The sequence below is a fragment of the Salvia hispanica genome, chromosome 6, assembly GCF_029641045.1.
Source record: "Salvia hispanica isolate PSC_SH4W2 chromosome 6, Shi_PSC_v1, whole genome shotgun sequence".
In the NCBI taxonomy this organism is placed as follows: domain Eukaryota; kingdom Viridiplantae; phylum Streptophyta; class Magnoliopsida; order Lamiales; family Lamiaceae; genus Salvia; species Salvia hispanica.
The window spans coordinates 41,762,518-41,776,381 of NC_142697.1; the positions used below are offsets into that span (position 1 = coordinate 41,762,518).

At 35.2% G+C, this 13,864-nt stretch overlaps 2 protein-coding genes and 1 long non-coding RNA gene across 5 annotated transcripts; 2 read left to right on the forward strand and 1 right to left on the reverse strand.

The window, feature by feature from the left end:
• Positions 1 to 1,087: 1,087 nt before the first annotated feature.
• On the forward strand, positions 1,088 to 4,911 carry LOC148923832 (phosphate transporter PHO1 homolog 9-like). Its single transcript, XM_089061890.1, has 13 exons — positions 1,088 to 1,790; positions 1,912 to 2,182; positions 2,256 to 2,304; positions 2,408 to 2,479; positions 2,546 to 2,675; positions 2,840 to 2,960; positions 3,070 to 3,328; positions 3,410 to 3,514; positions 3,607 to 3,651; positions 3,738 to 3,890; positions 3,985 to 4,275; positions 4,371 to 4,507; positions 4,658 to 4,911. The coding sequence occupies exons 1-13, from the start codon at positions 1,250 to 1,252 to the stop codon at positions 4,749 to 4,751; spliced, it is 2,268 nt and encodes a 755-aa protein (XP_088918016.1). The 5' UTR covers positions 1,088 to 1,249; the 3' UTR covers positions 4,752 to 4,911.
• A 299-nt stretch (positions 4,912 to 5,210) lies between these two features.
• LOC148923833 (SPX domain-containing protein 4-like) lies at positions 5,211 to 7,927 on the reverse strand. Its single transcript, XM_089061765.1, has 3 exons — positions 7,644 to 7,927; positions 6,021 to 6,186; positions 5,211 to 5,917 (listed from the first exon to the last, which is right to left on the reverse strand). Exons 1-3 carry the CDS (start codon positions 7,887 to 7,889, stop codon positions 5,472 to 5,474), a joined length of 858 nt encoding a protein of 285 aa, XP_088917891.1. The 5' UTR covers positions 7,890 to 7,927; the 3' UTR covers positions 5,211 to 5,471.
• On the forward strand, positions 6,953 to 8,290 carry LOC148923834 (uncharacterized). 3 transcript variants are annotated; one of them, XR_016132930.1, is made up of 3 exons: positions 6,953 to 7,137; positions 7,232 to 7,313; positions 7,540 to 8,290. It is a non-coding gene; the product is annotated as an uncharacterized LOC148923834 (long non-coding RNA). The 3 variants fall into 3 exon arrangements; XR_016132931.1 differs by lacking the exon at positions 6,953 to 7,137 and having other exon boundaries at positions 7,149 to 7,313; positions 7,540 to 7,843; positions 7,921 to 8,290; XR_016132929.1 differs by lacking the exon at positions 6,953 to 7,137 and having other exon boundaries at positions 7,149 to 7,313.
• Positions 8,291 to 13,864: the final 5,574 nt, after the last annotated feature.

The following is a 13,864-nucleotide window of genomic DNA, read 5'->3' on the forward strand; positions in this document are numbered from 1 at the left end:
GGAATTTTTGTTTATAATTTCGGAGTTTGGGATTTCAGGGACCGCGCGCGCCTCCAATCGGATTTTAGCATTGGAGTATTATTGGATTTTTCAGAATTATATTAATTTTTATGCAATTTTAGATTTTTGGATCAAATCTGTTTTTTTTTATTTTTTTTTATACATATTCAGATTTTGGATCAGATTGAATTCATTTTCATGAAATTTCAAAATTCCAAATCAAATTTGGCAAAAATCAAATAATCCGAATGCTCTCCCTTAAATGATCAGCGACGTCTTGGAGCAATGTGAGCTCACAAATTTTTTTAACATTTACATTTTTTTCAGTCTTTGACGTCGTAAATTAATTGTGTTACTCTTACTACTCTTTTTTGTCTCAAACTACTTACATTATTTTTTTTAGGTAAAAATTAAAGTATTTATTTAACACTATTTGAGTTACTTAAGTATTCCCTTATAAAGTGATCTCTCAAAAATAGCCCTTTGTTTATGTTACTATAAAGTGATCTCTCATTACACTGAAAATAGCCCTTTGTTTATGTTACTTGCACTTTTCTATTTTGGCTACACTATTTCTATTTTATGAATGAAGTTATTTGATTAATATATATTAAAATTAATTAAATATTTTCTTATTAAGTAATTTTTTTATTACACTTAAAATACTAATTTAATTATATTAAAAAATCAATTTAAAATTTACGATATAAAATAAAAGTATGATAAGATGGAGTATAAGTAAAAAAAATTAATCTTGACTTTCGATGAGGATCACCTATGTCATTTCCTACTATATACACACAACCATGAGTGATGGATCCATCATCACTTATCATGATTATACGTATGCAGTAGAAGATGGAGTAGGAAATGTGTAACAGCCACTAATTCACAACTACTATGAAATGACAAAAATTACTCCCTGGATCATATTGTATAAAATTCATTATTAGGACATTAAAAAAAAAAAATACTTAGATGACAATAAAAGAGACGTATTACTTCTTGATAATATCAAAAAGAAAAAATGCATGAAACATTTATGTCAAAAAATCTCTCTCAAAAAAAAAAAAAAAAAACAGGTAGACATTGATTCTCCAACAGAAATACACGGAGCAAATTTAGCGCGCAAAACATCCCTCTCTCCTTCTTCATTGATTTGAATCAATCACATTGCCCTCTCTCCTTCTTCAATGAATCAACAATTGCATTCATAATCAACAATTAATCCAACACAGATTACGGAAAGATGAAGTTTGGGAGGGAGCTAGCTTCCCAAATGGTCCAGGAATGGCAGGCAGCATACGTCGACTACCAAGCCCTCAAAACGCTCCTCAAAAGCCATGTCGCATTAGGGGATAACCCCGCGGCGGCGTCGTCGTCGTCGTCGTCCGCGCCGCCGGCAGAGGTGTCGCAATCGCGGTCGCTGAAGAGGAGGATCACATTGTACAGAGCCTTCAGCGGCCTTCAGAGGGGAGCGTCGAAGAAGGCCGACGAAGAGGTCATTCTAGTGAGCTCCGTGCAGCAGGAAGGATCCGATGAGAACTATTACCAGACGATGTTCCTCCGCTCGTCCGACGAGGGCGGCCTGATCGAGGTCGAGTTCTTCAGGATGCTCGATGAGGAATTCAACAAGGTGGTCAAATTTTACTCGGAGAAGGTCGAGCAAGTGAAGGCGGAGGCGGAGATGCTTACTAAACAAATGAATGCCCTAATTGCTTTGAGGATTATGGTCGATAAGCCTTCCACGGTTGCACCTCCTCAGTTCAGCGACGCTCCAGACACGGGAGGTCAGATTTGGTGAATTTTAGGGCTTATGTGGTTTTGGGGATTAATTGATTCATGATGCACAACTTGATTGCGCTGCTCTTATACAGAAACATAATGTTGATGGGTTTTGATCTTATGTAGATAGAGTGCAGATGGATACGATTCGAGAAGATGAAGGCGATGGTGTGACGGCTACGGGAAACAAGGATTACAAGCCTGCTTCTTTGGATGTGTTGGATCATGTAAAGATCAATGTCGAACCGGATGCTCCAGTTTCAACCTTGAGAAATATGGTTGGGAGTAACAAATCAGATTTATCGTACAGCAAGGATGAGCTGACGAAGGCGGAAGTGCAACTGAGGCATGCCTTGACTGAATTTTACCAGCAGCTAAGATTGCTCAAAAGCTATTGGTGAGGAAATGTCTTATCCAATATAAATCGAATGCGTTTGTTTTACTGCTGTGGTGGTGAATTGGTTTTGCAGTTTCATGAATGTTCTTGCCTTCTCCAAGATTATGAAGAAGTACGACAAGGTATACATACATACATACATACTGCTGGCTTGCTTCAATGTTGACATGTGCGTCTTTATGTTTGTCGTTGCTGTTGCTGAAACTCGGAGTTGTTTTGTTGCAGGTCACCTCGAGGAGTGCTTCAAAAGCTTATTTACAGACGGTGGAGAATTCTTGTCTTGGCACCTCTGACGAGGTTTGTGTTCTGAGACGCGTTGTTGTTACTCTCACGAGATTTTGCATTTATGTCCCGTTTTAATAGGTGAACAAGATCATGGCAAGAATAGAAGCTACATTCATCAAACACTTTGCAAATGGAAATCGTAGAAATGGGATGAAATCTTTGAAGCCGGGGCATAAAAGGGAGAAGCACAGAACAACGTTCTTCCTTGGTAAGCTTAAAAACGTAGTAATATGATAATAAAATATCTCATATGCAAATTTGGAACAGGTTTCATCTTCTGGCAGTTCATTGGTTTGATAAAAAAGATTTAACTCTCACAAGTACTCTTTGATTTCAACTGTTTGGCTAAGGTGAAATATTTGTTGTCATTAGGTCTGTTTACGGGTTGCTCGATAGCACTTGTTGCCGCCATTATGGTCAGTCTGCATGGTCGTGCTCTCGTGGAGGCGGAGGAACGGTCAAAATACATGGAATCCATATTTCCACTCTATAGGTACCTTTTTAGCCACTTTCAAACACATTAAAACCATAATCACTTTTCTTTTCTTCATTTCTATGTTGTTAATAAAAAATTTCAACTACTATAATCTTTCTGAATGCAGCTTGTTTGGTTTTATTGTCCTGCACATGCTCATGTATGGACTGGACACGTTTTTCTGGAGGCGATATCGGGTGAACTACCCGTTTATATTTGGATTCAGACCAGGAACAGAACTAGGCTTTAGAGAAATCTTCCTCCTTGCTTCTGGCCTATCAGTACTCTCATTGGTAGCCGTGCTTTCAAACCTCGACATGGAGATGGATCCAGATACAAAAGAATATAGTACTCTAACGGAATTGGTTCCATTAACCTTGGTCTTTGTATGATCCTTTTTACTTGAAGGGTCATACATGTGTCGATTTGTCCTGGTGCGGATTAACTCATGGATGTTTCATTTACAGGTTGTGTTTATTATAACCGTCTGCCCGTTCAACATAATATATCGTTCAAGCCGTTATTTTCTCATACGCTGTGTATGGCATTGTCTTTGTGCTCCACTTTACAAGGTACTTAAAAGCACTTAAAACAAATAGACAGGACACGAAGAAACAGAGAAAATTTACCTCGATTCTCACTTCTTGTCTTCCTGTTTATGTAGATCACTCTTCCGGATTTCTTCTTGGCCGATCAGCTAACAAGTCACGTGTGTAACCATCCTCAACAAAATCGTAATTAAGAATATGAATTTGAACTTAGAACTAGTCTTGCTTGTGATATATTTGCTTTCAGGTGCAAAGTCTCAGAAGTTTGCTCTTTTATGGCTACTACTACTTTTTTGGAGATTTCACAACACGGTCTAATGGGTTCCTGACGAAGAGCAAATACTACCATATTATGTACATTGTTGTTGCCATCATCCCGTACTGGTCGCGTTTTCTTCAGGTTATGAGTTGAAACTATAAAAGATTCATGTCAGCCATCTTCATTTATTTCACTTGCAACCTAAACTTAAACCCTGTTGCTTACATTAATTCAGTGCCTTCGACGCTTAATTGAGGAGAAAGATAACAATCAAGCTGTCAATGCCTTTAAGTATTTCTCAACAGTTGTGGCGCTTGTGATGAGGACAATGTTTAGTCAAAAGCAAAAGGGACCTAGCGCCTTGTTTTGGAAAATCATGGCAACATCAACGTCGGGATTTACAACCATCTTCAACACATATTGGGATATTGTCATTGATTGGGGGCTTATGCAAAGGAATTCAAGAAATCCATGGCTGAGAGACAAGCTGCTGATTTCTAACAAGGCTGTATACTTTGTTGCCATTGTGAGTATTCTACTAAGACCTCTTTTGGTCTGTTTATATTGTTTGCAGTATGCAAAAATTGCAGTTTTGAACGTTCCAGTTTACTTGAATTGCAGGTACTAAACATGCTTCTGAGGCTAGTATGGATGCAGCTAGTTCTTGATTTTCAAATTTCGTTCCTCCATCCAAAGGGTATGGTTGCACTCATTGCCTGCTTAGAGATCCTCCGTCGTGGCATGTGGAACTTCTTTAGGTTTGTTTTTGCCTCATCTTTTTCAGATGCAGAGAACTCCAAAAGCTCTACAAACACAACCTAATCTTTTAGCAGAAACCAAAGCCTAAAACTAGTGGAGACATAGAATCAAAAATGGCTTTAACAAATAGACTTGTTTGAATTGGACAGGGTGGAGAATGAACACTTCAACAACGTTGGAAAATATCGAGCTTTCAAGGCAGTGCCACTGCCGTTTCACTACGAAGATGAGAAGATCATTTGATAGAAAATTATTTTTTTGCTCTCTTTCAGACTCTTTAAAAACGACAGAGAGGTATACAGACAAATTTGGTTATTGTTTGTTGTGTGTAGAAATCTTCATGCAATCGAGATAGTACTCGAGAAATTTTGTGTACAGTTTTGAGCTCTAAATGAATGTAAGTTAAATCAAATTTGGTTAATCTTTTTCTAGTTTTATGGGGTCTGATGAAATTACTTTTGAACTATAGTTGATATTCAATTTAGATAATTTGGAGTTAAACTTCAAATCATAGGAAAAGATACGACAAATAAGTGAATACAGATAAAATTAGATCAAAACATAATTCCGTGTTGAAAATTCAAAATAATAGTGTGATTTAAGAAAATTTGCCGACGAATACATATCAAAATGTTGATTAATAAGTCAATCAAGCTGTTATTGAATTGATAAAAATATTGTCGAAAGCTCAAGAACAGACTGTTATAAACATCTAAAAGATTTTAAAAACGAAATGTCACAATTTTACGTTTTGGTTTCTGCACGGATAACGACAATCGACAATATGATTTATTACAAGTGATAAAGACGACGACGACAACAACATAGGATTTAATGAACAAGGAAAAGAGCATTGTATCAGCAGCTTTATTGTAGTACTGTATTATTCAGAGAAATGGCTGCATGATATACACACAATTCATTTCAGAGTAGGATCAACCTGAAACCAGAAAGGTTCATATTTTAACGAAGGGAAGAGACGTCCTCATCCTCATCTTCATCTTCATCCTCCACAAATGAGTTGCAGGGCGAGTTTTCAGCAGTAACAGCACCAGTGGTGTCATCATCCTTGCCCCTAAACAGATACGACATGGACAAGTTGTTGTACGTGGAGCTTGGCTTTTTCAGTTCCTCTATAGTGCTTATCGTAGCCATGGTGCTTCGATACACATCCCCGGTCTCTTTTAGGAGCAACAGTGTCTCCAAGGAGGCATTATTAGTGCTCATGTGCTTGTCCACCACTTCTGCTCTACGTGGAAACAAAACCTCACGAATGGCCTCACAATCGTGAACTAACCTTCTTAGAGGCTCAGTTTTGAAGAAGGGCTGGTGAAAGGCAAGCTGAGTGAAAGGCATACTTAGCATTGCCCCAGTGCGCTTATCATATTTCTTCAATATCTTTATAAGGCCTAGCAGAAGATACACGAGGTGTTTCATCATCAACTATCATATTTCTATGTTTAATAAGCTTAAATTGGAGAACTGGACAAATGGGAAGCCCTTTTTTTTTACCTGCAAAGTTGAGGGAGCTGTAGCTAATCAGAAGAATCATCTCACCATGCATCACAACCAAGTCCTTGCGTATCTTAGTCATAAACTCGCTAAACTCAAACTCTGAGGTGAACATATCATGGTATGGTTCTCCAGTATTCACTTGCTTAATGGCCTCATTAAGGGCCTGAGACACCAGCATCAGATGATAATCAGAAACGACATTGGTTGATCCAAAACATGTTGTCATCATCGAAGCAACTATGCATGTCTCAGACATTCTTGTATGAGTTAGAAAGCACGATGGTAGGCAGCTCATCAGGCAGAATTTTTGTGTGATTATAAAGCATAGCTTTAAATATGTACAAAGTTAAATACTCCATATATATTAGTCAGAAGTGACAGTTCATAGAACAAGTAATCATCTTCTAAAATTCCTGAAAAAAGAGGCATGTTCAAGGCAAATAATAACCATGAATCTAACTAGCTTAAAACATGAACCATGACGTTCATGACATCGTTTTGTTACTTTTGTATACACAGTGGAAAGAGGCTATTCTAGATTAGAAAGAGAGCACCAGTTTACTTCATGACATGTTGGAGTTTTTCCAGTTTCAACATTTAATTTCCTACTTTAGACATCATTCCTTTTTAGCCAAATCTTCCGGCGGTATCTGAGAGCATATACGCTCTCCTGACAACCAAAATCTATCAGACCTTTTGTCTCTCATGCTGATTGCTGAGATCCTTACAATCAATAAAAACTACACCACATGAACTGAGCACTGTTTATCCTTACACTCTTTTTGGTAGGAAATTAGCATGGTGTAAAGCATTTATTATTAAAAAAACAGATTGACACATCAAGACATTTAAAGACGTGAATTATTGATAGTTTTAATAAATCCCCTAAATCAGAATATACCCTGAAGATCCTTTAAACCATCCATCCATCATAGGGTGATGTCCTCATCTCCACTTTGAATGCTGAGTAAAATAGATCATTTTTTTTCCTCAACACTACTCTATTATTAAGTGTCAACATCCATCACTAGAAGATAATTACTCCAACCATACCTCACTCAATCTCATACAGCTCCTACAAGTACCGTCTCTATCTAGCTTTCGCATGCCTACAGTAAGCTTCATCCCACACTAATCTAACCCTATAACATGATTGTATAAATATAAATGGCTAAATTGCCTTCTTTTGTATGGTTTCTTTCTTGCAGGTTCGGTTTCAGGGTTGAGAAAGGCTCGACGATTTCTACGTGGACAAGGAGAGGAGCCTCAGACTAACTAGTTTCAAAATAAGTAAATTCTTGAATCTCTTCACCACCATCTTCATGCACACTCACCTCCACTCATTAGTAACTTACTATAAGGGGAAAAACACATTTTTTGTTGATAAATAAAAAAACAAGAGTCTTTTATGATCATTATTTTTTAATTTTTCAATCGCTCAAGTTTCCTACTTTAGCTCATCAACTAAAATTAAATAATTCCTATTCTATTTTTTCCTCTGTTTTGTTCTAATCAGGCATCAAACTTCAATTGAACATGAAACAGTAAAACTCATCACTAAACTTGGGGAATGGAATGAAATCTCTGCAAATAACACAACTCCATAGATAAATCAAATACCTGAGAGCGGATGATGAGATCCTCCTCCATCTCGACGTAGAAATCGTTGAACTTTTCAATTTCACCAGTTAGAACCGCCACAAACCAGACTTGAAACTCCGGCATCGGCATCCTCACCGGCAGAACTCCGGCGGCCGGCGCAATATTATTCAGCAGCTTCTTCAACAGCTTGTATCGCAGATACTTGTCCCTCCATCCAGGTAGGGTTTTTTCCAAGTGAATCCTGAATTCCCTCCCAAATTTCATTCTCCCTCTGCGTGCGATCTCGATGTATCAGATCAATTTCATGAAATTGCGCTCCGGAATGCAATCCGATCTGGAATAGGAATTGCGCGATCATGTCGCCTATTTATTAAACGCAGATCATGCGAAGAGGTTGAAGGCGTGGTGGAATATTCCATTGCAGTCTTGTGATTTATTGGTCGAGGAGATGATTGAATTGTGAAGTATGATTATTTTAACAAAGAAGCAAGAATTCAACTTTGAGATTGTAAAGATTGAAGAATATGCTTCTGTAGAAATGGGATTATGAGAGAATATTCGCTACAAAATCCCTAATTCAGTTTGGTTGTATAGAAAAATGTTGTTTGTAGTCTTGGTTTGATGTAAATTGGATTTATCATAGGAGAAAAGATTTTGGTGAGTAAGTTTATGCACATTTTTGTTTGTATCAAAGTGTGATCAGTTGGATTTTGGCATAGCACCAAAATAGTTTGGTGAATTCTTGTGGTCTCTTATTAGGATATGCTCCAAATGATCCCTTTTCCAATTAGGAGGGACAGAATATAATCAATTAAGTAATTAGAAGTGTTTTACTCCCTCCGTTCTAGATAATTTGGGACACTTTAATCCAGCATTAGTTTTAAGAAATCTAATGGAAAATGAGTTGAAAAAGTTGGTGGGATGTGGGTCCTACTTTTAAAGTATTAGTTTTATAATAAAATATGAGTAGAAATGCGTTAGTGGAATATGAGGTCCACTACTAAAAATGGTAAAAGTGAAATGAGACAAATTATGTGGCACAACCCGAAATGGAATATTGGGTCGAATTATCTGGGACGAAAGGAGTATTATTTAGAAGTGTTTTATTATCGATGTTTCAATGAACTACCATTGGATTCATTTTCTATGTGTATATGGTAGGACTGAATTGATTTCCTACTCCTATTAGTTGAACAATAATAACGTATTTGAATATACTCCATATGTTCCACAAAGATTGTCTCATTTTAACCGGGTACGGGTCTTACTTTTATATATTAGTTTTATAATAAAATGTGACTAGAAATGAGTTAGTTGAATATAGGGTCCATTATAAAAAATGATAAAAAAAAAGTGAAATGAGATAAATTTTGTGGGACGGATAGAAATAAAAAAAATGGGACAATCTTTATGGAACGAAGGGAGTGTATCATGACAGTGGCAGAATGTTGAACCAAGATCAGGGATAAAATAATAAAAATTATTTAAATATAAATGCTCTTTCAACAAATGAAACCGTTACTGTAAGAATATTTATATTCTTATGTGACCTAGGTATCAATTGGTTTAATATTAAAGTTTAAGTTCATAATATTAAACTAAAAGAGGTTCTAAAATTAAAGACGATACCATGATGGATCGGTTTTGATTAAAGAATTAGAATCGGGTGTATTGATAACCCTTCTCTCTTACCTTATTATTTAATAATATATGAAATAAATATATGTGTATATATTTATGTGTGTGCCGTCTGTTTACCCTAAATGAAATAAGTGGCGGTTGAATTGGACATAATAAAAAGAAGTTTAATAACTACCATGTAGTTATTAAACTTGAACAGACGCGTCAATTCATGAACAACCATATATTTCTTATATAAAGGGGTAATTGCATTCTCATGCATGCAAAATAATAGTAGTTACACATGTAAGGTGTATATATACATCTGTGAGAATACATGTTTAAAGTAGTTGCATGTTATAAGAATCTCACGGCAATTACATGTATGTGATTAAGGCATTCACATACACACATGTATATATAAGGTTACTATCGGTCCATATATATATATATATATATGGGGAGTGATCAATTGCTAACTTATCATTTAATTGTTAACTACAACTAATTTAAGGCCACATGATTTTAAAAAACGTGTGGTCTACAATTTGCCACATGTAATTTTCGTTTTTATTAATTAAATCGAAAAGGATAAAAAAAAACGCCAAATTAGGGTTTTGGATGAAAATGTGAATATAGTGTTTCAAAAATATCAACACAATGCTTTGAGAATGTCAATACAAATTTAGGATTGACATTGTATATGCTTTATATTGACATATTATCTTAGCTGCATTGACATTAACCTGTGTACAAAAAATACGAAAATTCTAGATTTTTTTTTTCAAATTTTGACGTCGGAACATATGCATGTAGTATATCGTTGGAATCCTTATAAAATTATCTTTAATTTGATATATGTTATATGAATTTAAAGTTTTGGGATTTCTTTTAAAAGTTAGTTATAACTAACTTGACAGTAATACCCCTATTGATTTTTATTGGAATTAATCCTATAGCCTTATTGAGGTTTTTTGTTGATCGTATTGACATTTTGTGGTAGATGATCTAGGCCTTTAATTTAAATATCTAATGGCTATTATTGAGTTGTAGTTAGTAATATAACACTCCCCATATCTATATTATATCTAAGGTTATTGATTCTTTATCCATTAAAATAATCAATTATGGAGGATCCAATCAAAGATAGAACAAACATCAACGGGTAGATTTCAACCTCTACATCAAATGGAAAAAAATATCTTTCTTATTTCAATAATATTCCGAAATATGCTGCTCAAACCTTCAACGCCAATTGATCGGACATCTCTTTTGATGTTAACCAAAATTTGAAGTTCTTGAGACAACATACGGTCAGCTAATGAGAAATCTTCTACTCCCTCCGTCCCAAGGAAGATGACCCCTTCCTTGGGCGGTACAGGATTTTATGCAGTTAATTTTTGTGTGTTAAGATGAGAGAGTAAAGTAAGAGAGGGGGAATAAAGTAGAGATAAAAGTGTTTCCATTTTAAGTAATGAGTCATCTTGATTGGGACAAACCAAAAAAGAAAGTGGGTCATTTTTAATGGGACGGAGGGATACATAAAAACTAGCGAGATGACAATTTTATCAACGTGAAAAGTGGAGAAATTGTTTGTTGAATACAGACATTTTGTACAACCAAGCAAATATGTGGCGATTTAGAACGATGATTTCCCTTCTCTTGTAGTAGTATATAACGGGATAATTATACGTTTCATACAAAATATTTTGCCTTTATTTCAATTTAGTACAAAAATACTAAGTTTATAAATTTTATACAAAAAGTTTATTTAGTATTCCTAAATAATACATTTCGTTAAGTCTCTACTAACACCGTTACTTCCAATTACATCATATAACTGAATGATCTAATTGTCACGCAAGAACTAAAAAGAAATAAAATAATTTTAATTTTATAAATGAATAAGATATAAAATTATCAAATTATCTAGCAAAATCTTTCCATGCAATAATAGTCATATAGACATATACAGTTAGTAAAGCTTATATCATTTCTCGTGTGTATTCGTTTTGAAGCAAATATAATCCATGTTAGTGATTGGAATGTCATTTCATACTAATAGTACGAGAAGAATCATTAAACTTTAGGTCTTTATGAAAATAAATCTATCTATCTAGTAAATAAAAATACTTCAATAGCTACCGTAGAACTTCAACTTCAAAAATACATAAACTCACAATAAGTAGTACTCACTCTATCTTAAAAAAGATATCACACTTTCATTTTTTAAAAATATTCAATCTTATAGTAATATACATTAAAAATATATTATATTCCTCTTCGCCTAATACATACAACAATATCTCCTAAATTCTTATATCATCACTAAGCATTACTTATATTTATACAGCGAATGGTAATTTAGATTTAGGGCCTTAGTGTTGTTGGGTTTGATGAAATTGGGCCTGGAGTTGGATTGGACATTTGGTTAGGGTAATGAGTAATGAGCTTAGTTTTGGAATAGATTGGGCTTTAAGATTGACCCAAAACTGCAGAATTCAAATATGGGCTATGGCGAATAGTAATTTTTTCCGGGGGCGACGTTGGAAGCCAACAGAGGGAGCAGCCGTGGAGATTTTCTGGGTGGTCAAGGGGGAATGGGCCATCACATATATACACATAATGTTAATTGCATGTTGGCAGCAAAAGAGAGGTGGTGGGACTATGATACCACCTTCTTTTACCACTAATAAAGTTGTAGTAGTAGTAGTTCTTCTAACAAAAGAGGCATCTCTGATACAATAAGCATTAATCATAATAACCATTAAGAGATGAAAACTTTAACCATCTGAATATTGAAGAACAAAAAAAAAAGAAATCATGTATATATTCTTGTTGGCAAGAACCTAAATTAATTAAAGGAAAGATCTGGAGTGGAACCCATTGTATTGTTGTCGAATTGTTGTTTGTTCAAATAAAGCAGTCTTCTGATGAAGAATCGGAATAAACCATGGACATACTTTTATACCATCCAAATATCACCATATCACCTCATTTTACTTGTTCCAATTCATGCTATATATATCACCATCTTCACACCCAATTCACTCCAACTCAACTTCTCTACTCGCTTAATTATCACACAATGTTCCATTTCTCGGATGAGAAATGTTCGGCGATTTCTACGTTGACAAGGAGAAGTTCTTCATGCTTCATGCATTCTAATCTTGCCGACGTAGAAATCGTTGAACTTTTCAATTTCCCCGGTATCATGAATCGCCACGAACACATCCAAACAATTTACTCTGATTCACATTCACGCCTCTTCTTCTTCCCAGAATCTCCAAATCGAGTTGCCGAATTTGATAACAACAGTTGCCGAGTTCAACAACTACAACAGCGAATTCATCTCCATCTTCAAATCTCCAAATCAAGTTGGTGAGTTCGACAGCTACAGTCGCCGAATTCAACAACTACAACAACAAATTCATCTCCATCTTCAAGTCTCCAAATCGAGTTTCCTGAGTTCGACAACTACAATAGCGAATCCAAATCCGACACAGATTCAAAAATGGTTGAAACACGCAACTCTTTGAACGAAGGTTAAGAACGCCGATTAATTTGTTTTATGATTCTATTCAATTAGTTCATGAAGCAGAGCGGAGGAAGGTCAACGTATGCGTCAAATATACTCGTAGGCCGGTGGCTAAATCACAGCCAATAGATAAGTCAAATCGCAAGGAAAGTTTGTCTGATGTTTAGCCGGAAGCAAGTACTGCAAGCCAAATCCCTACGCCAAAAGGTAAAAATGAAAGTATGACCTAGTCATAATGAAATTGTAAATTCATACGATGAAGTTACCTGTGTTCTATGTATATTTGTGAAGAAATAAAAATTGAATTAACTAAATAACCTATGTGATGAAGTAATAACCTAGTGAATGAAGAATATAAACTGGCCTGCTTTGTATGCATATTTTGCTAGAAATTACATTGAATCAATAAACTAACCTACTTGATGAAGTAACAATCTCATGAAATGAAGTAATATAAATTCACTATTTTGTATGCATATTTTGCTAAGAAATTACATTGAATGAACTAAATAATTTAATTGGTGAAGTAATATAAACTGACCTGTTTTGTATGCATATTTTGATGTGAAGTATGTTTGTAATGAACTAAAGAACCTAAATGATGAAGTTACAGACTATTTTAATAAGGTAATATAAACTATGATTCAAATGCTGAATTGTTGTATGTGTTTCTTGTATATAGGTGAACAAAATATTAGGAAAAAATCCTCTAACTCACAGCTGAATGAGAAATCAAATCGGAGGAGGGGATGAAGAGTTCCTGGAGATGTAGTTGAGGCACTATTGGTGAGGACATTTGCGCAGTCGCTGAATGGGATATCCCCATGCCTAACAAATGGGCAGTTTCCAGAATCATGACTCATCCCATTGAGATGCGTTGGTATGTCATTTTTAGATGATTTATTATATTGGAAAAGTTTTTGTTTTTATTTTTTGTAATGGAGAGTTTGTATTTGATTATGAGATTTATATAGTGAGCATGGTGTGGTTTACCAACTTTCTCCTACTTTGGAAATAGTTCGCTATTTTGGAGAAAATTCAAATGATTTTAGTTCACGCACATTAATAAATTACTGGAATG